The 27,915-nt window shown below is 47.0% G+C and overlaps 1 protein-coding gene across 1 annotated transcript; it reads left to right on the top strand.

Annotated features, from left to right (window-relative positions):
- Window positions 1-341: 341 nt before the first annotated feature.
- Window positions 342-27,915, top strand: mcm8 (minichromosome maintenance 8 homologous recombination repair factor; the record flags this gene model as incomplete). Its single annotated transcript, XM_079511822.1, has 21 exons — window positions 342-351; window positions 1,804-1,857; window positions 2,347-2,415; window positions 3,064-3,146; window positions 3,444-3,593; window positions 4,542-4,639; window positions 5,169-5,367; window positions 5,941-6,026; window positions 6,491-6,636; window positions 7,490-7,564; window positions 9,087-9,243; window positions 10,377-10,407; window positions 11,024-11,161; window positions 13,515-13,575; window positions 20,489-20,569; window positions 22,810-23,005; window positions 23,296-23,515; window positions 24,715-24,924; window positions 25,336-25,412; window positions 25,845-26,034; window positions 27,026-27,915. 21 exons carry the CDS (start codon window positions 342-344, stop codon window positions 27,116-27,118), a joined length of 2,424 nt encoding a protein of 807 aa, XP_079367948.1. The 3' UTR covers window positions 27,119-27,915.

Raw genomic sequence — 27,915 nt, 5'->3', positions numbered from 1 at the left:
GTGCTTGAAATGTACTGTAATTCTGCAAACTGTTAATAAATATTTCAATCAATCAATCAATCAATGCTTTATTGGGTCGTCCACTCACAGTTAACAGTCTTTGTATTGAGTTGTGCTTGAAATGTACTGTAATTCTGCAAACTGTTAATAAATATTTCAATCAATCAATCAATCAATCAATCAATCAATCAATCAATCAATCAATCAATCAATCAATCAACCACCAATATTTAAAAGTAACTTCACAGAAAAACAATCCCAAAGTAGCTTATAACAAGCGGACATGGCAACACCGCTTGTTGAATATTATTCGCCAGCCCCGCGACGTGCTTGCGTAACCAATGGGACGCGGTAACGTCATATCCCTGCGACGTTGGAGGGAAGTTTGTTTACAAAAAGTCAAAATAGCGCAATGAGTTCATCAATGTATTTACTACTATTTATTTACGAACACAGTACACAGGACTACACACACATAAACAAACAACAGCGTGTGTTTCTGCTGTCATTGGGTGAGTCTGGCAGGCTGTACAATATAATACAAGACCCGAACGTTTTGCATACGTGTACAGTAAAGTCAAGTGATAGTTATACTTTAATAGTGATGGTGATAGTTGGCACCTAGGTTGGCACTCAGTGGTGGAAGAAGTACTCACATGTAAAAAATAAATAAATATCGATAGCCCAGCTACTGCAATGCAGAAGTAGAAGTCCGGAATTCAAAATATAGGCTACTTTTATCTGAGTAAAAGTACAAAAGTATGCATATGTATAATGGTATCAAAATCTTCGTACTTGAATGAATGAATGCCCCATTCAATTTCCAACTCAAGTTTCAAATGTATAATAATAATCTTTTGAAACTTCAAGTAAAGTACAAACACCACCAAATTGTACTTGTAATACTTGTACTTAGTTACTTTCCATCACTTATATTGGTTATAGTTGTCTTGTTGTATTCCATTTAAATAATAATAATATGTATAGCAATATACACCACAAGTACTAGTCTGTGGACATTATCTGTTAAAGGCTAAAGTTTTGTTACTACAATGTAATATGGAAACCAGAACAACTCGTATGTACCCTGCATAGCACACAATTTCACAATATTGAATTGTAAATTTGTAACTAATTATATTATCATTTTTAATTATATTAAATAGTGTGTTCATCAGTCACTTTAATGTTGCAGTAACACAGAAACTAGTATTAGTTTCTGTGAAGCACTACATTATTTTCTATGTACATAACATGACCATCACCCTGTCATTTGTTGACTCTGCAATATTTGCTCTGGATAAGAGCGTCTGATAACTGCCTGAATTGTTCACTGTACTGGTATTATAAGTCAATTATAACCATTGAGCATCCCTATTTTGGATAAGTCGTTATAGTTGAACTTGAACATTTTCAACAAGATTTCAGAAATGTTCTAAAATAAAAGATCTACAAACTCACTACGCATCGCTTCTATTTGTGAGTGGGCGGGCTTAGGTGGATAATAAGTCGACACTTGACTGAGTGAGGTCTCCCTTCAAACTGTTTCAGTCATTCTCCATCTTTCTGCAGTCTCTTTAATAAATAAAATACTTCTCCTCATCCTGTCAACTCTCAGGCTAAAGATGAGCGGAGAGCATTCCGGGAGAGGCTCGACGACGTGGAGGGGCTCGAGCGGAGCATGGAGGAATGGGGGAGGAAGAGGAGGGTGGAGGGGAGGGTCTGGAGGAGGATGGAGAGGAGGGGGAGGAGGAGGGGGGAGAGGAAGTGAGTCGAGAGGCAGGGGGAGTAGGCCGTTTAGAGGTGGAGGAGGAGGAGGAGGGAGAGGAGGTGGCCAATACCTCAGCAGTCAGCGAGGTGAGTTCAGTCTTCCCACAGTTGTTGCTAGGGCTGGGAAATATTTCAATAATATTTATATAATATCGGTATTGTGATAAGAGACTAGATATTGTCTGGGCGTAATGTTGTGATATGTTGTGATACGTGCTGTCTTATCCTGGTTTTAAGTGAATTGAAGTGAAATTATTGAAGTGATATTTGACAACCTAAAGTGTTGAATAGCACTATATTCTCCTAGTACATTTCTGGATCCGGAAACAAATTGTACCGAAAATTCATCCAGGATATGCAGGATAGTGAAATTGCACAGTTCACTTTCAACATAATTCTTTTCGAAATAGATGATCTAGTGTGAACTTGTAGTCTGCATTTTCAAATTATAAAATGGGGCTTAAGCCAAAGGTTTTACACGCCTGTAAATCCAGTTCCATTGACGTTTATGATATTACATGATATTGCACGACTGTCACAAGTACACATTTTTGCTGTCACCCTGTTCTTCTACAGTAGGTGTGTGCCAGTCCACTCTAGACCGGCTGTGTCCCTATAAAGGATGGGCCCTCTACTTTACGGAAGGTACTGTAGACCTGTGGGTCGGTATTAAAAGACTACACATTATTATGTTGAATAATTGAATGCAAAACGATAGATTCTTTACATCATTGATTTGCAGATAGGTCTGACAATGAAAAGTGATACATATGAAAGAATGTCAGCACACAGTAGCTCCCTTGAGTACAATGTATTGGTACATCCACAAGTGGCATAGAGTAAAAAGTGGACACGATTGCATATTGTCTCTGTCGGGTGGAAACCTCATATGTCCAAAAGTGTTACTTTTCAGGATTCAAATTCTAAAATATAATAAGTAACAGATAGTTTGAGCTTGTAGATCTGCTACTTTTGATGCTTTTGTGTGACGCTGTGGTATGATCAAGTAGGCCAAAAGTTACAATTTGGAGATCGGTGGTTTCTGCCCGACTGCAAAGATATTAGTAATGTGTATGCATGTTATAGTAGAGATACTTTTGCATTTGGCATAACTGAATGAGTTGTACACTAGCCTTCATTGGCCTGTCACAATTATTATTACACAATAGACTGATTGGTGATTGCATATTTCCATTATTTCCACGTCATCCACGCACTTAACAACTTCCAACCTGGCGTCCCTAATTTGCGTGCGTGCGTGCGTGCGTGCGTGCGTGTTTTGTTTCTGTGCAGGCTTCATTGAGAGCGCACCATGTGTGGAGAAGATCAAAGTCTTTGAAAAGTATTTCACCTCCAAGATTCACCTTTATGACAAGGTGCGTCTGTCCGCCCGTCTGTCTGTATGTCTATCTGTATGACTAACTGCTTGATCTGCTAGCCGCCATGATCATGTAATTCTGTCAGCACAATCACTGTGATGTTAAAATGAGAAAAGAAAACAAGAAATGTATATGAATGGAATTTATTCTAATTTGATTCATAATAGATTGCACTGCTCTCATGGTGGTCATAAATAAAATACATACATTGTGTGCGTGTGCGTGTGCGTGTGCGTGTGTGTGTGGTGTGTGTGTGTATGTGTGTGTGCGCGCATATGTGTGCACGTGTGACAGGATGAGATAGAGCGTCAGGGCAGTGTGCTGGTGGATTTCCAGGACCTGACAGGGAACATGTTGGTGTGTGACGCGCTGCCAGAGCTGTCCAACCAGCTGAATGAGCAGCCAGACAACATCCTCAACTGTCTGGGGCTGGCTGTTAACCAGGTGTGTACACACACACACACACACACACACACACACACACACACACTCACACTCACACTCACACTCACACTCACACTCACACTCACACACCACAATACATTGCAGGTTATTCCAAATACCCCACATATTGTTCATTAAAGGTAGTGTAAGTGATTTTCTTTGGTTGAAATAATTGTTAAATAGCTCTATATTCAGATACTACTGTTTGTTATGTAACATGAGTCTCCATGTCTCTCCAGCTCTTTATTAAACAGAAAATGCATATTCAGGGATACCATTTTTATCCAGTTAATAGATAGAGAACTCAGTCAAGATACAGATTAAACACATGACATTGGAAGTGATGACACAGAGAAATGAGCAGGCAAAATTGGAACTTGAACACTATAAAAATTAAGCTGATAAATCAGTTACTCTACATACATACATACAATACACAAAATTGCTCTCCTGACTGAATTGCTCTGACTGCAGCTGGGAGGAAAAATTGGCTAAATATTGCTCTACCTTCTGTCTGGACAAGACAATGTTTCATATATCCTTGCGTACTAGCGTAGTAGAAATGTTCATATGCCATTTTCTGTAGCCTATATGATCATTTAAGAAATCATGTTATCTTCTTTTCCCCTCTGTGTGTCAATAAGCACATGCTTTTATCTGGTTTGAATTTTGACCATAGTCCGTATAACCTTCTGACCAATGTTTGGATGTATTATGTTGTGCTTCTTGCGCAGATCCAAATAAATTTGTGTGTGTGTGTGTGTGTGTGTGTGTGTGTGTGTGTGTGTGTGTGTGTGTGTGTGTGTGTGTGTGTGTGTGTGTGTGTGTGTGTGTGTGTGTGTGTGTGTGTGTGTGTGTGTGTGTGTGTGTGTGTGTGTGTGTGTGTGTGTGTGTGTGTGTGTGTGTGTGTGTGTGTGTGTGTGTGTGTGTGTGTGCGTGCGTTTTCAGGTGTTGACCTCAGACCTTGAGAAACAAGCTGCAGAGCTGCAGGGAGAGGAGCTACCTGGAGCCACGGCCATCATCAGCATACCTCACATCAGTGCCAGGTGAAACCCAAACCTACCCATTTACGCCACAGATTAACCTCTCTCTTCCTGGCCTCCCTATTTTGACCGTGTTATTATAGCGTTGTTGTTGGGGAGAAACCTCTTATTTCCATATTCTTTTTGTGTTTTGATAAATTATTGTCTGACCTACTTGATCATACTACAGCGTCACACGCAAAAGTAGTAGATCTGCAAGCGCGAAACGTGGTGCGAATCGCTTTCTAAGAGTTCAATTATTGTTAAACTTGACATCTGCATTACTTAATTTACAAGAACAGTGTCTTGTAAATTAAGTAATGCATAATTATGTACACAATTAGAGAATGTAGAAGAATTGTTATTTTGATCAACGTTTATGGAATTGTGAACAAAAAAAATCGTATCCAACAATAACAAAATATTCTACTGTCTTGGGTCTGAGATGCTAAATCTCATCAATCCCATCCTTGACTCAAATGCTGAATAAATGATTGACCTTGACATGAAAATGGTTGCTAGCTCTCCCAGTCTGTCCCTCCTGTCTCTCCAGGCTGTATAACTACGAGCCGCTGACGGCCCTGCGGACGCTGCGCGCCAGCGTGTTCGGTCGCTTTGTGTGCGTGAGAGGCACCGTGGTCCGAGTCAGCAACATCAGACCTCTGTGTGCCCGTCTGGCCTTCCGGTGCCAGGGGTGCTCTCACACACAGGCTGTGACGCTGCCGCACGGCAGATACACACTGCCCACCAAGGTGCACGCACGCACACACACACACACACACACACACACACACACACACACACAGAGGCTGTGACGCTGCCGCACGGCAGATACACACTGCCCACCAAGGTGCGCGCACACACACACACACACACACACACACACACACACACACACACACACACACACACACAGACGCTGGCCCATGGCAGATACACACTGCCCTCCAAGGTACACACACACAGGGATGGGACGATAATTTACGATCTTTCTCAAGTACACCTTGCGGTTCCCAAGCAGCCACTCTACCCCTGAGCCACTGCCATGTTTAATTGATAAAACTAACTTGTAAACAGCGCACTTGGTACGCTCTTATTTCACGCTACACAAATAGCAGATCTACAAGCTCAGAACAATTTTTGGCGAAGGCCCCCTTAACTTACACTACTGCATGCAGTATAGTTGATAGAGGATTGAATGCATGCTATGTACTAGTAGTGATTTATATTCACTAGTGTGTGTGTGTGTGTGTGTGTGTGTGTGTGCGTGTGCGTGTGCGTGTGCGTGTGCGTTTGCGTGTGCGTGTGTGTGTGTGTGTTCTTAGTGTCTCGGGCATGAGTGTCGCAGCCGTTCTTTCATTCCCAATAGAAGTTCTCCCCTCACACAAACTGTCGACTGGCAGACCATCAAGTAGGTTCACACACACACACACACACACACACACACACACACAGACACACAGACACACACACACACACACACACACACACACACACACACACAGATAAAGTTCTCAGTCGCCACAATTGATTTCAGTTATTTGGATTCCATAATAGTCAGCATGAGTTTGTGTCACCGAAATACAATCTACAAAGCTTATTGTCCAATTACTAATGACTTATTCTCAGTAATTAGTTTTAAGATTAAAGCGTATTTAAAGTGGTCAAACTAGCGATAGAATACATGTCCAATCATCCAGAAAATCCTTTTGATCACGGATGTTTCATAAAAGTAATGATCAATGCTGCAATTTCTTCAACTGGCTGCCTGACCGTATGGCTACCAAAACATAATCATCATTTCACATATTTTGCTTGGTAATGAAGAAACACATATTTCAGCGTACATTAATTGTACCTTCCATGCCGACACAGGGTGCAGGAGCTGATTGGTGGGGAGCGGAGGGAGGCCGGACGAATCCCGCGCACCGTAGAGTGTCACCTGACCTCCGACCTGTGTGACAGCTGCGTCCCCGGCGACACGGTGACGGTGACGGGGATAGTCAGAGTCACCAACGACGGTACATGTGTCTATATGTCATCACCTCTTCAGACTGTGCACAACAACATTGTTCTGTAATTCAGTAAACAGAGCAACATACAGCTGTATACATGTATGTACGCCATTGATGTACGCCTGTACGGTATACTCTATGTTGGTTTGTTGCGGGTATCCGCACATTTCTAAAGTGACAATTTAAGGACTTTTTCAACCTTTTTAATACCTCTAAAATGAAAAATAAATGAATGATTAAGACCCTTTGTAAACAAGGGTAAACAACAATAGTATCTATCTGTATCTATAAATGAATCAAGTTTCTGTACGCGTGTATGTACGTACTTCTGTAATCCATGTAACTCAAAAAAACGTTCGCCCGATCGACTTCAAATTTGAGTCTGTTGAACTTCGAGTCGGATAGCCGGTTGTCCAGAACCAGCACAAAAGCCTCTGCCCAGGCTCTGGACAGGGCCCAAACTTCCAATTGATCGCACCTGATCACCCCTAGATCTCCATATATGGAGCTGGCCTGTTCTGACATCACAATGTGGGCAACCTCGTCCTTAATTGCCACTTCATGTCAGAAAGGTTGCCGACCCCTGGCCATATATAAGGCCAGAAAAGGAATACAGACATAATTCTGCATAGAAAAATCATTGCATAACTGGGTGTGCCATGCATTTCCAATCATTCACGAGTAGGCCGGTGCCCAACTGTTCTAGTACTATAAAAATGGTCAAACATTGTCCAAATACTCGAATTTCACATAAGAAAATTTAGAAAATAGAAAATCTACAAAGTGCGGAGGTGTGTGATGGGGGTTCGTGGCTAAATATACTGTGATTTAACACTAACGCTGTGTGTTCTGTGGGCAGGCAGCTCCAAGGGCAAGAAGGACCAGTGTATGTTCCTCCTCTACATTGAAGCCAACTCAGTCAGCAACAGTAAAGGTGTGTGTGTTGCTTTCCTCTCATCGTCTCCTATTCCCTTGTCATCACCTGTCTGTCGATAAACTCTCAACCTTCAATATTTTCGACCTTTTTCTGGTTGCTTAGAATTTCTTCTGATGTTGGACATTAACACTCCTTCAGTGCCACCTGGTGGACACCAGTTTTGGTCCTTGGTAGCCTGGTTAATAAACCAGACCGAATCAGCCGTTGGCAAAAAAAAGTTGCCTACCAGCGGATTTCGGTCTGGCGAGGCTCAGTAGCACGCCTCTTTCCTACAATCGAGAACAGGTCGGACCAATCGGGACACGGTATGCAATATGGGCGGGCTTTGGTACAGTGACGTTCAATGCTTGAGACTTTTGACTGACAGTAGCTCTGACCAATTGCGTCAAAGAGAAAATGTTTGAACCCGCCCCCCGGGAAATGAAATCCAAGTGGAGCCAGCCCAGACTGATATACCGCGACAGTGTTGTGTGATATTAGTCTGGCTTATTAGCCAGGCTAGGTCCTTGGTGCCACCGAAGCCCATTATAAATAAAATAAAGAAAATGTAATTCTATTGATGTCATGTGCATGTCATCAACTGCACACCAGATTAGAGGAATTTTCAAAATATGGATTAAAAAAAAAAAAGAATTTAAAAACAAAAGAAATCAGTGCATAATTAGATTCAGCTCGTCTTAACGTCCCTGGCACTTAAACAGTTTTAACTGCGCCCGCAAAATAGCGTTCTCAAATTCTGCCCGAACTCGACCCTACCCGACCGAATTTCCAGGCCCGTTGAGAACTCTACTGCAGAACGACTAATTTACCCATAAAATGTAACTTGTACAGTACGTTGCGTGATGCCATTCCAGTGGTGAAAGCGGTGTTGTTTTACCCCACGAATGAACGGCTGATTTGGCCACGCCCCCAAAATACCCGTATCCGTATGTGTGTCTGTCTCTAAGAATTCCATCAGAATCAGAATCTTGTCACATCACATTTTTACAGTGGATGAAACATGATATTTCGTGTACAGTAATGCACAACTGGTTTATACTGTACTATTTCCATGATTTGTTTACTAACTTGTAGCTTTGTAGATGTATTCCTAGATCTGTGCCTCTCAAACTATTAAACATTCAAGGACCATCATAGCTCTTGAGAGGGTCCATTTGGAATCCCGTCAAGGAACACCGAGTGTCCCTGGAACCCACTTTGAGAACCACTGTCCTAGATTAAATTACACACTGCTATCGGATCGGTACTAGTCTGTATCGGCCGATAAGCAAGTTATGAGTATCAGAATCGGTATCAGGAATAAAAAACTGGTATCGGTACACCTCTAGGTGAAATTATGTAAGATCGCCTTATAACAATGAGAATCATGTTCAAGCTTGGCAAAGTTTGCTTTTAATTGTGTGCTCTAAGCCTTAGAGCTCTAAGCTATCATTTTTAACAGTCGTGAGGATTGTGTGGTTGGCTTAATATCCCGTGTCAAAAGCGTTGTTGTTGTTGTCGTCGTTTTTTTAATCTCCAGGTCGGCGGTCGGCAGCGGGAGGAGGAGGTCGGGGGGAGTCGGGCGACAGTGCTTCCGGGTCATCGGGTCATTCCGGAGGGGAGGAGTTCAGTTTGAAGGAGCTGTACGCCATCCAGGAAATCCAGTCCCAGCCTGACCTGCTGAGGCTTGTAGTACAGTAAGACTCCTGGTACTACTGTATACACCACCATAACATAGCCTACTGCTGAGGCTTGTAGTAAATTGTTGTACATTTGGGCATTTTTGGAATTCTGGATCGTACATCGTACGGGGGGTAAACTCATCGTACAGATACGTTAATTATCGTACACCTGGCAACACCGCTACTGTATACAGCACCATAACATACTGCTGAGGCTTGTAGTACAGTGAGACTCCTGGTACTACTGTATTATAGCACCATGATTATCGTTGCTGATGGGCAGAAACCTCTTATCTCCATATTCTAACTTTTTGTGTTTTTGTTCGTAAATGAACACCCTACTTGATCATACAGCGTCACACGAAAGCATAAAAAAGTAGCAGATCCGCAAGCTCGGAATGCGGTGCGAATCAACACATTTTGAGCTTGTAGATCTGCTACTTCTGGTGCTTTTGCATTTGGATCCTGAAAAGTAACAGCTTTGGACATGAGGTTTCCACCCGACAGAGACGATAACACTGATTAGTTTTGCTGCTTTGAATGATATGATTATATGCTACTATTTATACTTTATTAAAGACATTGAAAGATCAGCAGTCCTCAAAATTGCAAGGGCCCCCAGCTGTATTCAGTATTAGCCTCGCGTTGCGATACTAATATACCACTGCGCTGGGCTACATCCGCCTCAGGGCATATGCATATGCAATAGGGGCGGGTGAAGTGTGGCTGCGCCAGGCTAATTCAGTATGCCACGGACCCCACCAAATGGTTAAAAGCAAATCCTTACGGATTAATTTGGTTCCATTTGTACATTCTCAGAGTTACGCACCCCTAAGGGTCCATTTGGTTCGTTACTCTGTTGAAGCACTTGGAACCTCCTCAAGGACCCTTATGGGTCCCCAGACCCCCCTTTATGAACCACTGACATAGTATTGATCTAAATGAATGGTTAGATTATATTTGAAAGAGTTAACTGTTAATTTTTAGAAAGGAAAGCTTTATGATTATGCTAAAACCACTATGTTCAACAGTGTGTTAACACAGCACTTGTTAATATTGCTAAACATTTTCTTTCTTTCTTTCTTTCTTTCTTTCTTTCTTTCTTTCTTTCTTTCTTTCTTTCTTTCTTTCTTTCTTTTCTGTTTCAGCTCTCTGTGCCCTGCAATCTATGGACATCTGGTAAATTGGCTTAAATGTATTACTTTTTTTTTAGCCTACTTGAAGTGGTCAAACTAGTGAAAACAGCAGGAACAATATTACTAAAACATCATCATTTTACATATTGTGTTAATTGTCTTGGTAAGGTAACAGCAGCTGTGGCTCAGGGGTAGAGTGGCCGGATGGTAACCGCAAGGTTGCCAGTTCGAACCCGGGCTCCTCCAGAGTTGGTGTCAAAGTGTCCTTGAGCAAGACACTGAACCCCTAATTGTTCCTGATGTGCGGTTGGTGCCTTGCATGGTTACTGCCGCCAATCTATGTATAGCGCCTTGGATAAAGGCGCTATATAAATGCACCATTTACCAGCTCTAGTGTGGGGTGCTCCTCTCACATAATAACAGGACTAGGTTGTTAGATATTATTTTTGCTTCAATCCAATCCGTGCGTGTGCGCGTGTGCGTGTGCGCGCGCGTGTGTGTGTGTGTGTGTGTGTGTGTGTGTGTGTGTGTGTGTGTGTGTGTGTGTGTGTGTGTGTGTGTGTGTGTGTGTGTGTGTGTGTGTGTGTGTGTGTGTGTGTGTGTGTGTGTGTGTGTGTGTGTGTGTGTGTGTGTGTGTGTGTGTCTGTGCGTGCGTGCAGCTAGTGAAAGCGGGCCTAGCGTTGGCCTTGTTTGGAGGCAGACAGAAGCAGATGGAGAGGAGTGGCATCTCCGTCAGAGCGGACCCACACATCCTGGTGGTGGGAGACCCAGGACTGGGAAAGAGCCAGATGTTACAGGTAACACAGTAGTAGCCTCGGAGACCACAGGTGTTTTGTTTTACACACTGAGTACTATGGTGGACAATTCATAGATTAATCGGGATCGATTCACAAATGAATGTTGGTGAGAAAGCACATTGTTTATTAGTCACACAGTGAGGGGGAAACAAATCATGGATTGGAATTGAAATGCATCGGGGCGTCTGCTGTCCTAGTGACCCAGGTGCCTGCTGTCCTAGTGACCCAGGCGCCTGCTGTCCTAGTGACCCAGACGCCTGCTGTCCTAGTGACCCAGACGCCTGCTGTCCTAGTGACCCAGGCGCCTGCTGTCCTAGTGACCCAGGTGCCTGCTGTCCTAGTGACCCAGGCGCCTGCTGTCCTAGTGACCCAGGCACCTGCTGTCCTAGTGACCCAGGTGCCTGCTGTCCTAGTGACCCAGGCGCCTGCTGTCCTAGTGACCCAGACGCCTGCTGTCCTAGTGACCCAGACGCCTGCTGTCCTAGTGACCCAGGCGCCTGCTGTCCTAGTGACCCAGGCGCCTGCTGTCCTAGTGACCCAGGCGTCTGCTGTCCTAGTGACCCAGGTGCCTGCTGTCCTAGTGACCCAGGCGTCTGCTGTCCTAGTGACCCAGGTGCCTGCTGTCCTAGTGACCCAGGCGCCTGCTGTCCTAGTGACCCAGGCGCCTGCTGTCCTAGTGACCCAGGCGCCTGCTGTCCTAGTGACCCAGGCGCCTGCTGTCCTAGTGACCCAGACGCCTGCTGTCCTAGTGACCCAGGCGCCTGCTGTCCTAGTGACCCAGGCGCCTGCTGTCCTAGTGACCCAGGCGCCTGCTGTCCTAGTGACCCAGGCGCCTGCTGTCCTAGTGACCCAGGGCGCCTGCTGTCCTAGTGACCCAGACGCCTGCTGTCCTAGTGACCCAGGGCGCCTGCTGTCCTAGTGACCCAGGCGTCTGCTGTCCTAGTGACCCAGGCGCCTGCTGTCCTAGTGACCCAGACGCCTGCTGTCCTAGTGACCCAGGGCGCCTGCTGTCCTAGTGACCCAGGCGTCTGCTGTCCTAGTGACCCAGGCGCCTGCTGTCCTAGTGACCCAGGCTGCTGTCCTAGTGACCCAGGCTGCTGTCCTAGTGACCCAGGCGCCTGCTGTCCTAGTGACCCAGGCGCATGCTGTCCTAGTGACCCAGGCGCCTGCTGTCCTAGTGACCCAGGCGGCTGCTGTCCTAGTGACCCAGGCGCCTGCTGTCCTAGTGACCCAGGCTGCTGTCCTAGTGACCCAGGCGCCTGCTGTCCTAGTGACCCAGGCGCATGCTGTCCTAGTGACCCAGGCGCCTGCTGTCCTAGTGACCCAGGCGCATGCTGTCCTAGTGACCCAGGCACCTGCTGTCCTAGTGACCCAGGCGCCTGCTGTCCTAGTGACCCAGGCGCCTGCTGTCCTAGTGACCCAGGCGCCTGCTGTCCTAGTGACCCAGGCGTCTGCTGTCCTAGTGACCCAGGCGTCTGCTGTCCTAGTGACCCAGGCGTCTGCTGTCCTAGTGACCCAGGCGCCTGCTGTCCTAGTGACCCAGGCGCCTGCTGTCCTAGTGACCCAGGCGTCTGCTGTCCTAGTGACCCAGGCGCCTGCTGTCCTAGTGACCCAGGCGCATGCCACATATAGGCCCTGTCCTAGTGACCCAGGCGCATGGGTGGCGCCTGCTGTCCTAGTGACCCAGGCGCATGCCACATATAGGCCCTGTCCTAGTGACCCAGGCGCATGCCACATATAGGCCCTGTCCTAGTGACCCAGGCGCATGCCACATATAGGCCCTGTCCTAGTGACCCAGGCGCATGCCACATATAGGCCCTGTCCTAGTGACCCAGGCACATGCCACATATAGGCCCTGTCCTAGTGACCCAGGCGCATGCCACATATAGGCCCTGCCCTAGTGACCCAGGCGCATGCCACATATAGGCCCTGTCCTAGTGACCCAGGCGCATGCCACATATAGGCCCTGTCCTAGTGACCCAGGCGCATGCCACATATACAGTAGGCCTGACAGCGTGTTGCGTGTTCGAGTCCAGTTCATGCCGACCTTTGCTGCATGTTTCTCCCCTTCTCTCCATCCCTCTTTCCTGTCTATCTTCACTAGTATCTATCAATAAAGGCAAAAAGCCAAAAAACAAATCTAAAAAAAGGGCTACGATTCAATTATCGATTCATAATTGAATCGGAATGGAATTGCTAGGTACCTAGAGATTTCCACCCCTACTGAGTACACATTAAAGATGCATGAATATGGGCTAGGCGATATTACTTGATGATTTGATTAGACAACAATCTGTCTGTCTTTCTGTCTGTCTGTCTGTGTGCGTACGTGTGTGCATGTGCTCATGTGTAGGCAGTATGCAACGTGGCTCCCAGAGGAATCTATGTGTGTGGAAACAGCACCACCACATCAGGTAAATGCAGTTATGTTGTATCAGTGCTTTTTATAACACTAAGTTAATTTAAACTAAACTGCACGAGGAAGCTCGCTATGAAGATTGCGTCTTCTGACGTGATCACAGAAGCATTCTAATACACTCACAGGCAATCCATTGGCTGGGTCTGAGACTAAGGTGCACCTTGACCACCCCCCCAGGTAAAGGTGATAAAGGTGCCAATAAACCAATTAGTCTCCACTTCTGTGTAACTTCTCATGAAGATCACATGCATTGCTACAAAGTCTTGATTTCAGTGTGTTTGAGTTTACTAGGACAGGAGCGAATTCTGGTTCCACAAACTGCACCACTGGTGAGTTCCTGATTTTGGGGTTAAGAATTTCCTTGCACTATAAAATTCTATTAATCGGACGGCCAGCAAACGGCCCTGATTATAAATCTAGCAGCTACAGCTACACTATATTCTATATTCTAGTGACAGCTAAGCTAGCTGCTGGCTACTAGTTGGACGGCCAGCACACGGCCCTGACTAGCCACAAGCCTGCTAAAGCTAAGCTAATAACAACTTAGCGTGGTTCCTGCAAAAGGACGCCCGGTGTTAGCTATTGTTAGCATCCCGCTAAGCTACCCTCCCCTCGTACTACTCCTGCTAACGGCCTGCAGAACGCCAAAGCAGTGATGTCGGGGAAGAGCAGAAACCAACGTCGCAAGGCTAACGATAAGCCCGCGGTGCTGCAGAAGCACTGTGAGACATGCTCCAACTGGATGGCCGGCGAGGACAAACACGAGGACTGTGTCCGTTGTTTGGGCCTGCAGCACGCCTTCGACGCCGTTCATAACCCGGGTGCCTGCTCCCTGTGTGACGGCGTCGACGCACGCATCATAACCCGCAGGCTAGTGCGTGCTAAGCAGTTCTTCGACGGAGCCATCCGACAACCAGAGCCGGTAGACGACCGAGAGGTGGACGATCAATTGGCGGAGGAGAGACGGGACGCATTGGACCCCGCTCGTTACTCTGAGGGTGATTATGCCGACCTACCGTCTACTTCCCGCGCGAAGCGGGCGGTTAAGAAAGCCAAACAAGCAGCTAGGAAAGCTCCGGCTGACGAGGTTACGGCTCCAGCGGCTGCCGACATCCCGCACTCCCCGCCTCGCCAACGTACGAGGCGCACAGATCGTCCTTCCCCCGTCAAGCAACACGCCGGCGATGAAGAACAGTCCTCGGAGGGAGATCAGAGCCAGAGCTCCAGCGGTAGCTCCTCTTCTTCCTACTCTGAGGGCTCTTCTGAGAGTGAGTCAGAATCGGAGTCTGAGGGACGCCTCAGAGCCACTCTCATCGCAGGAATGCAGCCTGAGACGGCGGCCCGGACTGAGCCCAAGCCCCGGGATGGGACCGAGGCTCTGGCTACAACAGCTCCGGATGAAGCCGAGCCACAGGGCACGGCGGCGCCCGACACGGCACCCCAGACCGATGTTCAGAAGTCCCAAGTCTTCCTAGAGATGGACAAGTCAAAGCTGATTGATGTCTTCAAGAGGGCTACCGAACGCAGCGGTCTAACATGGCCAGCTGAAGCTACTCCTGCGGCGGCTGCGACGGACACGGCCTGGGATGATTTCGGCAAGGATCCGGACGCTCCCCGAGCTAAACAAATCCTACCCTTGGCTAAGGGTTTCACGGGGGCGCTCGGTGAATCCTGGGAGCACCCCTACACCCACTCCTTCCTACCCACACATAAGAAAGAGCTTGATTGTGTCGCTATGAAGAAAGTGGGTCTGGAATCTCTGCCCGAGATGGACAGATTCCTGGCTTCTCATCTCCTACATGTCCCCGAAGTCGCCCCACCAAAAGAGCCAAAATTCGCTCTGACACAGGAAAACGATATGTCCACAATGGTGAAGAAGGCATACGCGACGCTGACGGGCTCCGTGAAAGCCATCAACGCCATCACACTACTCCAGGGCTCTGTCTCCCACATCTTCAAAACATCGGGTGAGGCATTGAATCTGGAGCAGCTCTACGAGCTACGGAGACTTCATAAAGAGGCGCTCGCGCTGACGAGGTACAACACGGAGATGACGGGAAAAGCAATGGCTACTCTAGTAGTACTAGAGCGAGCTAGATGGCTAAACCACTCCGAAACCAAAGAGAGAGCAACTCTCCTGGACCAACCCATCCTGCAAGATAATCTTTTCTCTGGCACGGTGGCCGATCTCACGGCCAGGCACGAAGATAGAGAGAAAAAGAAGCAGGCGGCGCAGGCTTTCATGCCGACAGAGAAAAAGCCTCCGCCAGGTAACAAAAGAAATAGATCCTCGTACGGCCGCTCTATGAACCGGAGGGACAACGAGAGGGAGCGCGGCTCCAGGCCTCCTTTCAAAGCTCCAGCGGCTGCCAGAGCCCCCTCTGCTTCGGGAGGCCAGTACCAACACCGACAGCAGTCACAGCAGGATCGCAAGAAGGACACCGGGCCTCACGGTCAGCCTCCTTCCGCGGCGGCGGGACGGAAGCGTCAACGCCACGCGCACAACAACAACAAGCAGCAGCGTAAATGACATTGCGCCGAGCCTCGGGGAGACGTTGATGGAATCCGTCTCCCTCCGCCCCCACGTTCTGGGAAGAGCTTACGCTGGCGGCGTAGTAGCCTCGGGCTTTACGCCACTAGCGCAGAGAGCACCGGACAGAATGAGCGTTGTTGCACCGATTTTTGCGGAAAAAATGTCGTTGCATACTGTACCTCCCCTGTCCCCCTCCCTGATTCAAATAAAAATGTTGTGTGGAACAAAATGTTTGAATCCTTACCAGAACACACGGGGTATGAGCCCACTGCCACGCAGGTCAATGAAACGACCCGCGGCAGTCGGACGAAACGCAGATATTTTGACAGCTCATCAGAGCGCTGCAAAAAGGCACAAGCACCATGCCAGTTTGATGGCCCCGTCGCTAGGGGGCGCCGTTTTACCACGGCAGAACATGGTGCCAGTGTTAACCAAGGTAACACAATGCCTGCCGCGGGAGGCACCCACTCTAACTCAAAAAAGAGTAGGGCTGACAATAAATCCTCTGACGCGGTGCGTTTCAAAATGGATAGAGTGCGGCGCACACACCTGGGTGGTGGACACCGTGAGAAAAGGCTACAAGCTGCAATTCTCCGCAGAACCACCCACATTCGAGAAGATAATATTCTCTCAGGCAAGCGGACAGGCAGCCGTCATTTTGCGAGACGAAATAATTTCCCTGCTGGCCAAGAATGCCATTCAGGAAGTACCTCCAGATCAGAGCCTAAACGGTTTCTACAGTCGGTATTTTCTGGTAAAGAAAAAAGGGGGGGGAATGCGTCCTATTCTGGACCTCAACCGATATCTGAAGGATTTTCGTTTCAAGATGCTGACAAATGCGGCACTGTTACGCATGATACGCAAAGGGGATTGGTTCACGTCAGTGGACCTCAAGGACGCCTACTTTCATGTCCCGATTTACCCGCCGCACAGGAAGTTCCTGCGGTTCGGGTTCGGAGGACGGGTTTACGAATACCTAGTTCTCCCTTTCGGGATGTCCTTGAGCCCCCGAGTGTTTGTAAAGTGTACTCAAGCGGCCATAGCCCCTTTGAGACAACGGGGAGTTCGCATAGCGAGCTATATCGACGACTGGCTCCTGCTTGCGCAGTCGGAAAGCGAGGCACGACTCCACACCAGCTGGGTAGTGAGTCACCTGCAGTCTCTGGGTTTCAGTCTGAACTACGAAAAGAGCGTGCTCATACCAGCGAGGTCAACAGACTTCATAGGTTTGACACTGAACTCTGTCACCCTCACGGCTCGGCTGTCACAGGACAGAATGACTTCCGTTCTGAAGTGCGCGAGCTCGTTCCAGGTGGGACACAGGGTCCCTTTTCGTACGTGCCAAAAAATGGCGGGACTCATGGCTTCTGCTATAACCGTGTTACGGTTAGGCAGACTGTACATGAGACCTTTTCAGAGGTGGATGCTCTCACTCAGGGTGCCCAACGATCGTCGTCATCGCCTGGTTACAGTCCAAACGGAGTGTATATCGGCGCTACATCAATGGAGAGACAGGTCATTTCTTTCCGAAGGAGTGTCCATGGGTCTGGTCGTGTTGAGGAAGATCATCACTACGGATGCCAGTATGACTGGGTGGGGCGCCACCCACGAGGGCAGAACCGCCAGAGGAGTGTGGGGCGACGAACTGAGGACCGCCCACATCAACTACCTAGAGCTGATGGCAGTATGGTTAGCCGTATGACACTTCGAACCCCTCATCAAGGATTGTCACGTCCTGGTCAGGACGGACAATACGACGACCATGTGCTACGTCAACAAGCAAGGGGGTCTACGATCCCGTCTGCTGCATGCGCTAGCACAAGACCTGACTCTGTGGTGCGACACGCATTTGAGGTCAATCAGAGCCTCCCACGTCCCGGGGATACTGAACAGGGGATCTTCTGTCCAGAGGGAGGTGCCACTATGCGGACTGGTCCCTACACGACGCGGTGGCAGCTCAGCTCTGGGACAGGTTCGGCCGACCACAAGTGGACCTGTTCGCCTCGGGGGAGAACGTGAAATGCCCGGAGTTCTTCTCCATAGCGGGACAGGAGTCTCTGGGCCTAGACGCGGTAGCGCACGTCTGGCCCAGAAGTCTGCTGTACGCGTTCCCTCCCATTTCCCTGATATCTCCAGTCCTGGAGAGAGTGAGAACCCAGGGCCTGGCGGTAATACTGATCGCTCCAGGGTGGGGCTCTTGGAGGTCGGAGATATCACCTCTCCTCTACGACCATCCGTGGCAAATCCCGCTGCGCAGGGATCTGCTGACGCAAGCGAAAGGGGAAATCTTCCATCCACGGCCGGAAGACCTGGATCTATGGGCTTGGCCCGTGAGAGGATGAACCTGGACGCGGAGGGCCTGCCGCAGGGTGTCATCGACACTATACAGAGTGCGAGGGCTCGGTCGACCAGGGAGGCCTACGACGGGAGGTGGCGTGCGTTTGAGAAATGGTGTCTACAGACGCAGGCGGTGCCTTTTCAGGCTTCTGTGAAAGTGATTCTGTCTTTCCTTCAGAGTCTGATGGACAAGGGCCTGTCTTACAACTCCCTGAAGGTCTACCTGGCGGCTATTTCAGCCTGCCATGTTGGATTTGGGAATGGCACTGTCTGGGTGCACCCTCTAGTGCGTCGATATATGGCCGGTGCCATGCGCCTTCTCCAGGTACCGAAGTCTATGGTTCCTTCGTGGGACCTCGCACTGGTTTTGGACTCCTTGTCTCGGCCGCCATTCGAGCCATTGGAGTCAGTGGAGCTGCAGTTTTTGTCGTTGAAAACGGCGCTGCTGCTGGCGTTGGTAACTGCTAAGCGGTTTTTTTCAGTGAGCGAGGAGTGCACACGTTTTTCCGTGGACAGGACGAGGGTGGTCATTACGACCAACCCGGCTTTTGTGCCTAAGAACCAGTTGACCACCTGTATACCGGTGGACCTGGTGGAATTCTGTCCTCCTCCCTTTTCCTCGGCAGAGGATGAGAGGAGGCATACTCTGTGCCCTGTACGGGTTTTACGGACTTACATGGACAGGACGGCGGCACACAGGAAGACAACTCAGTTGTTTGTGTCCTGGGGCCCCAAGACCTTGGGCAAGGCAGTATCCAAGGTGAGGATCTCACAATGGATAGTGGAAGCCATAGAACGATCTTACTCGGCCAGGGGTTTGCAGCCTCCCATAAGGGTGAAGGCGCACTCCACGAGGGGTATGGCGACGTCCTGGGCTCTCTCCAGGGGAGTGTCTATCCAGGAGGTGTGTACGGCTGCAAGCTGGGCATCCTCCTCGACGTTTGCCAATTTTTACAGATTGGATGTGACGGCTGCGCCAGTGGCGCATGCTGTCCTCAGCGTGGCTTCAAAGTAAGGTTTGGATCTGTCGGGCCTCTGATTGGAGTGGCCCTGGGTCCGAGGTTCCTTCCTTTTTTCCGCCGGCCCCTTGAGCCGGGTGGTTTTTCGCTCCCGTCACCCTACAGGCAGAGGTCGGGACCCGTGAGTCTAGACTTTGTGGTGGCAAGAAGGGAGTGTATCGGGTCTTCATAGCGAGCTTCCTCGTGCAGTTTAGTTTAAATTAACTATAGGTTACGAAGGTAACCCTGGTTAATTAAATAAACAAGCGAGGAAGCTCGCCAAAACGCCCTTCTTGTAGGCAATGCCTCATGAGAAGGTTCCACATGTTTGAAGTGGAGACTAATTGGTTTATTGGCACCTTTATCACCTTTACCTGGGGGGGTGGTCAAGGTGCACCTTAGTCTCAGACCCAGCCAATGGATTGCCTGTGAGTGTATTAGAATGCTTCTGTGATCACGTCAGAAGACGCAATCTTCATAGCGAGCTTCCTCGCTTGTTTATTTAATTAACCAGGGTTACCTTCGTAACCTATAGTTTTAAAGGTGCTCTATTCTGCTAAATGCCTATATTGAACATTTTAATAATCACAAGATACATTTTTGATTGATTGATTGAGTGTGTGTGTGTGTGTGTGTGTGTGTGTGTGTGTGTGTGTGTGTGTGTGTGTGTGTGTGTGTGTGTGTGTGTGTGTGTGTGTGTGTGTGTGTGTGTGTGTGTGTGTGTGTGTGTGTGTGTGTGTGTGTGTGTGTGTGTGTGTGTGTGTGTGTGTGTGTGTGTGTGTGTGTGTGTGTGTGTGTGTGTGTGTGTGTGCGTGCGTGCGTGCGTGCGTGCGTGCGTGCGTGCGTGCGTGCGTGCGTGCGTGCGTGCGTGCGTGCGTGCGTGCGTGCGTGCGTGCGTGCGTGCGTGCGTGCGTGCGTGCGTGCGTGCGTGCGTGCGTGCGTGCGTGCGTGCGTGCGTGCGTGCGTGCGTGCGTGCGTGCGTGCGTGCGTGCGTGCGTGCGCGCGTGCGCGCGTGCGTGCGCGCGCGCGTGCGCGTGCAGGACTTACTGTGAGTTTATCCAGAGATCCAGGGTCGGGGGATTATGCTCTTGAGGCTGGAGCCTTGGTCCTGGCCGACCAAGGTAGGAAGAATGAACACTGCATAACCGCAGCTTGTTTCAATTGCGGTCATTACTCATTAGTATGAGATGTGCATGGTGGTGCATGCCATTACTCATTACTATGAGATGTGCATGGTGGTGCATGACATTACTCATTACTATGAGTAGTAGTAGTAGTCTGAAAACCCACCTTTTCAGACTCCATCATGGCCCATAGCACTTACCCTACCCCCCTTAGACAGCACTTCTTAGACTTATATAGCATTTGAAACAGACTTATAGCATGTCATGTAGACAGCACAATAAGTGCATTGTATGTAGTCATAGCACTTCATAGTATATATGTACAGCATAGTATAGCATATATGTATAGTTTATATGTATAGTGTCATTATATAGATATGTTCTAGTTATAGTTTATATGTATAGTGTCATTATATAGATATGTTCTAGTCACGTTCTTAGCTTACGCATGTTTCGCGATAAATGCATTTTACATATGTGATGTATTCCCATGCTTTTTGTTCTTGCTTAATGTAAGTCGCTCTGGATTAAGAGCGTCTGCTAAATGCCTAAATTGTAATTGTAAATTGATGTGCATGGTGGTGCATGACATTACTCATTACTATGAGATGTGCATGGTGGTGCATGACATTACTCATTAGTATGAGATGTGCATGGTGGTGCATGACATTACTCAGTATGAGATGTGCATGGTGGTGCATGACATTACTGATTAGTATGAGATGTGCATGGTGGTGCATGACATTACTCATTACTATGAGATGTGCATGGTGGTGCATGACATTACTGATTAGTATGAGATGTGCATGGTGGTGCATGACATTACTCATTACTATGAGATGTGCATGGTGGTGCATGACATTACTCATTACTATGAGATGTGCATGGTGGTGCATGACATTACTCATTAGTATGAGATGTGCATGGTGGTGCATGACATTACTCATTAGTATGAGATGTGCATGGTGGTGCATGACATTACTCATTAGTATGAGATGTGCATGGTGGTGCATGACATTACTCATTAGTATGAGATGTGCATGGTGGTGCATGACATTACTCATTAGTATGAGATGTGCATGGTGGTGCATGACATTACTCATTACTATGAGATGTGCATGGTGGTGCATGACATTACTCATTAGTATGAGATGTGCATGGTGGTGCATGACATTACTCATTAGTATGAGATGTGCATGGTGGTGCATGACATTACTCATTAGTATGAGATGTGCATGGTGGTGCATGACATTACTCAGTGGTTCTCAAACATTTTTGGCTCAGGTCACCCCTAGCCTGAAAACCAGATGAATCTACCATTGCAGAAAAGAAGAAAAAAAGAATGTGCTCGGCAGTGATATTATTCTGGCCAAGCCAGGCTCAGGTCACCCCTGTAAATACCGTTTTCATCCACAGCATCCCTGAATTACATTGTTACTTTATTATAGCACCTTTTGTCATACTAACGGTAAATATGTAAATCATTCCCCCAAAGATACAGTATGTCACGAGGAAAACTAGAGAGAATATTTGTAAACTTGTTCAACTAGCTGATCTACATCAACATGTGAGCTTGTAGATCAGCTATTTGAACTATTTTAAAAGGTTTTTCAAAATAGCAAAAGAATTCCATATATTAACAAAGTATTCTGAGAGACCCCTGGACTTACGGCTCATAGCCACTTTGAGAAACCCTGGTGTATAGTGGTGAGTGCATACATGTGGTATAAAGTGCAAACAAAGCCAGCATAATACTGCCCCTGTGTGGGCTTTTTCATAAATAGCAGGCCAGCATCCTGGCATGCTGGCATCCATATCGGGATTGCAGATGCAGACCAAAACAACATGACATCAGTACTATCAGTAGGGCTCCACATACATGGATTCGGCTCTGTGACTATACGTCCACTGCACTGCTGGTGCTAGCCCCTCCAACGTCTGACTTTTGAAATCACGTCCTATGGCAGCCAAGTCTGTGGACTTGTTTGTTTAGATCACTTTAAACAAACATTACCAGGCTCCCCTCACTTCACACGAGTGTGATTTTTGTTTCAGAAATTAACACCCTACTTGTTGGTCATACTACAGTACAGCGTCACACAAAATAATCGAAAGCAGCAGATTTGCACCGCATTTTGATATGCTACAGTTTTGGACATGTGAGGTTTCCATCTATACTTGATCTGTAACCCCTCTCTCTCTCTCTCTGTCTCTCCCTCTCTCTCTGGCGTGTGCAGGTCTGTGCTGCATCGATGAGTTTGACAAGCTGGGGCAGCAGCAGCAGGCTCTGCTGGAAGCCATGGAGCAGCAGTCGGTGAGTCTGGCCAAGGCTGGCATCGTGTCGTCTCTGCCCGCCAGGACCTCGGTGATAGCCGCTGCCAACCCCACCGGAGGGCACTACAACAGGGCCAAGACCGTCTCAGAGAATCTGAAGTACGTTTAGTTAAGTCTGTCAAAAGCCCTCCCTCAATCGCTCAAGACCAGTGTTGATTATGTCGACTAAAACTGAAAAAATTTGTCCGTTGACTACTTCTTCACTGACGAAATAAAAACGAATCTATGATGACTAAAACTAAGAAGAAGAAGCCCAAAGTGAATTTAAGCTTTTTGCTCAAGGAATCAATATCACATTTAAAATGTAGGTGTTTATCCAACCAGAAACCAAGGCACCCACCTTCAGTGACCCTGTTTTGTGCACTATCCCTTGTGCACTATCCCTCTAGAATGGGCTCGGCTCTCCTCTCCCGCTTCGACATCGTCTTCCTCCTATTGGACGTCCCGGAGGAGTCACATGACCGCCGCCTGTCGGAGCACGTCATGGCGGCCAGGACGGGGAGGGGCAGAGCCTGCAGCAGCGCAGTGGTGACCAGGGCCGACGTCAGCCAATCGGAGAGCTCCGTGCTGCTGGAGGCCTCGGACGCGCCCCTTTCTGAACGTCTGCAGGTTGGAACACCGTACCGTACATATATACACACGAATCTATTCAGTGGTGTACAGTAACTCAGTACATAGTGTTTCGATTTTTCAGTACTTGGTACTTTAAGTGCATTTTGATACCAATACTTTTGTACTTTTACTCAAGTACATTTTAAATTCCAGACTTTTACTTGTAACAGAGTATTTCTACATTGTAGTATTGATACTTTTACTTAAGTAAAAAATTTGAGTACTTTTTCCACCACTGCATCTATTCTTAAAACGCAAAAATAGGGGAAAGCATCTACATGCTCGCAACGTGTCCATCACACAGTATTTCTAATTTCTATTTCTAAGGAATGGATGGAAATGCAGTACATCTTTTCAACCAGTAGGTGTCCCACCTGACCACTGGCTCTAACTGTCTCAGTGGAAGAGAATGGAGACCAAGGGCTCCATCTTGCGCCACCCTTATCCCTTATCCCTAAACGTATTTGCCATTTTTTACTATTTTGAAAAATATTTTAAAATAGTTCAACTAGCCGATCTACATCGAGACATTGTGAGCTTGTAGATCGGCTATTTGAACTATTTTAAAAGGTTTTTTAAAATAGTAAAAAATGGCAAATTATTTTAGGAATAAGGGTTAAGGGGTGGCGCACGATATAGCCCCAAGGGCTCTATCTAGGTCCATGCTAAACCCCTTATCCCTAAACTACTTTGCCTTTTCTTTTTTTTTTCTATTTTGAAAAACATTTCTGAATAGTTAAAAGCATGCAACATGGCGCGAAGAAACGTGTTGGGTGTTTGTAGATCCGCTATTTTCACTAGTTTGGGTCCCAGGCAAAAATCTAATCTCTCTTTTTGGGTCTCGCCGTGAAAGGTTTGGGAGCATACTGTATATTATAATATATAAACATACACTAGCCTATATGAATATGATAAAGTAGCATACATGCCATGGACCCCCATTTGATACCATTTTCTATCTCAGGGACTGCAATCTATATTATGAAATCCTAACTCTGAGAGTGTACAAATGGAACCAAATGGATGTCTGGACATGGTTCCATTTGTACTCTCTCAGAGTTACAGTCCCATAACTCCACAAGGACCACTGGGGTCTCGGGGACCACAGACGAGTTTGAGAATCACTGCTCTATCATATTGGCAAAGATAATTGCCAAGAAGTTAGACCCATTCAGTTGTCGTGTTTAATTTCACAGATCTCTGCCGCCGAGGCCGTGGACCCGATTCCCGCGTGCCTGCTGCGGAAGTACGTCAGCTACGCTCGCCAGTATGTGCATCCGCGTCTCTCGGCGGACGCAGCGCAGACACTTCAGGAGTTCTACCTCAAGCTGCGCTCCCAGGCCCAGTCTGCAGACGCCACGCCCATCACCACTCGACAGCTGGAGTCACTGGTCAGACTGACTGAGGTGCAGTGCTAAGTTTGTTGACTAACACCCAATTTGTAAGCACAATAGTATTATGTAGGGACCTCAGGTGATTTGTAATAATTACGGAGGAGATTTTGATATTTAGTCGACTAAGACTAGACTATTTCAGATGACTAAAATAGGACTAAAACTAAATGGTGTGTTATTCAAAAGACTAAGATTAAGACTACATCTGAATTTGCTGTCAAACACTGTTAACACTGCTGAGGTATAGGGCTGTCACAATTATGAAATGTTACTTGACAATGTACAGATAATTGCGATTAACTAATTGTGTGGCTTTTAGGCTTTGTAAACAAAAGTTGCACATAGGGCAGATATGATAAAAACTTAAATACACAAAGAAATGACCTGCGTGCATCCGTGCGTGCGTGCGCACAAAACTTATAGGCCAGAGCCAGGTTGGAACTGAGAGAAAGTGCCTCCAAGAGTGATGCAGAAGATGTGGTGGAGATCATGAAACACAGGTAATGACTGTGTGTGTGTGTGTGTGTGTGTGTGTGTTTCCGTGTGTAAGAGGTTATTTCCATCCATCCATCCATCCATCCATCCATCCATTTTCTTTGTACTGTACTTTGTCATATTGTCACATTGTCTTCATATAGTTGGTCCTCACTTGCTAATAAAATAGCACAATTTCTGTCTACTTGCTCTGCGTCTCAGAGGAGGGCTGTGGACAGAGGGGTGGGGAGGGTCACGCGGTAGTCGTGCATCAATCATAGTCATCTACCAAAACACAGAAGTTCACTGGCAGTCAATGACGGGCTGCTATTTATAGGCTCAGATACCTATTCAGATTGCTTTTCTTCATATTAGTCTAGCTGATACCTACTCAGATGGTGTTTCTTCATGTTAGTCTAGCTGATACCTACTCAGATTGTTGTTTCTTCATGTTGTAGTCTAGCTGATACCTACTCGGACGGTTTGGGAGGGCTGGACTTCCAGCGTTCTCAGCTGGGTGCGGGCATGAGTCAGCGGAGCGTTGCGAAGCGATTGATCAACGCACTGCATTCACTCGCCCAGAGGACCAATCAGAAGCTGTTTGACTTGCAGCAACTCCGATCAGTGGCAGAGAGACTGAACATACAGGTATCACTAAAACAGAAACACACGCACACGCACACGCGCACGCGCACACACCCATACATACTAAAACGGTCAACTCAGTATTGATGTTTGTATAATATTATGGCCTTTTAGAACTCAAGCCAATTCTAGTGTGTGACATGTATTCTTGGAGTCATGGAATGTATGTATAAGTATGTATAATGTTAATGTATAATGTATAATATTATGGCCTTTTAGAACTCAGGCCAATTCTAGTGTGTTGACATGTATTCTTGGAGTCATGGAATCTAAAGTTAAACAGAATTATAGCCTTGCATAGCCAGCCTTAATCTGCTTTTGCTATGCATATTGACCCAGGCAGATTGAGTCTGGCCCCTCTCAATTGTGGGAGGACTTCACGGCCGAAGTGGTGACGAGCCAACCAGATTCGTCTGGAACCAGGCTATAACCAACCAGGGCCCAGTATGCAATATGGGGCAGGGCATTGCAAAACTGAGAGGGACGAGACTAATATCCACGCAGTGATGATAGTATCGCTACGCGAGGCTAATACAATATATAATCAAATGATAGCCTACATTGCAATCGGATTTAGCAATAAGCTAATAGGCTAGTCTTGAAATAGTCTTGAATAAGCATTCTTCTATTAATGAATTCAATTCACAAAACTTGAATTAAATGAACCAATAGAAGAACGCTTATTCAATGCGTTATGGCTACGCAGCGCACTGTGTGGGTCGGGTGTCCATACTGTGCTCACCAAAAATAGCCCATCTACAAGCTCACACAAGCAATAACTTATTATTTTTGTAAACAGTCAGAAAGTCTGCCTGTGTGTCTGGCGCGGGACCGATAGGGAGTGGACCGCAAAAAAACGGCCATGACACAGACCATTGGGTGTCCAGGAGAGAGAGCGGCACCGCACCTCTGCCCCTCGTTGCGTGGAGGTCGGCCTCTGAACAAGGAGAATTGCATTTGCATACTCTATTGAGTGTTCTTGTGTGTATTTCAGGTGTTGGATTTTGAAGGTCTGGTGTGTTCTCTAAATGAGCAGGGCTTCCTGCTGAAGAGAGGAGCCAAGCTGTACCAGCTGCAGACTGTCTGAGCATGGCAGTACACACACACACACACACACACACACACACACACACAGACACTCTAAATCACTGTTTTCCAAACAGTGCTTCGGGAGGGACCCATGTGGGTTGTGGGCGAATACCTCTTTATTTTTAGTAGTGAAAAATAGATCGGCTATTTTCACTACCTAGTGAGTCCCAGGAAGACATCACATTTCTCTTTTGGGTCTCGAGCTGAAACGTTTGGGAAGCACTGCACCAAAACCTTTTCATTACGAGGACCCCCAGTTTAGTGAATTAGGCCAGTCTTTCTCAAACCGTTTCCTGTCAAAGACCACCAGGCACCAGCATGATATGTATTTTGGTCGAGGACCCTCATTTGAAAATATTCTGTGCCAGGGACCTGCAGGATAGGAGATTTGTGTTAAAAAAATGCAAAATTATGTTGTACAAGCAACAGATGTACAAGCTTGCATGTCACAAAGTGACTCACTGTGATCTTGAAGATCTGCTATTTTTTAATTGTCAACATATAAATGGATAAAGTGTGATGATAGTGATACTGTATTAACATTTGGCCGAGGACCCTTTTCTTTTCTTCCATTTTAACACTATTGTAATAGTGGATATGATTTGAATGTTCTTAAAGTTGAATACGGACGTATTGTTTTGTAAAGTATACTATTGTAAAGCTGTGGTTCTCTTATGGTTGAATAAGTGCTTATTGTTTTGTAAATTATATTCTAACTAATATAAGCTGTGCGATGTTCTGTTGAATAAATTGACTTTTTTTGTATAGTAGTATAGCCTACTATTATAGTAAGCA

Source organism: Electrona antarctica, assembly GCF_951216825.1.
Source record: "Electrona antarctica genome assembly, chromosome: 10".
Taxonomy (NCBI): domain Eukaryota; kingdom Metazoa; phylum Chordata; class Actinopteri; order Myctophiformes; family Myctophidae; genus Electrona; species Electrona antarctica.
Note: the sequence above shows the minus strand (reverse complement) of the source record. Positions and strands in the feature narration are given on the sequence as shown.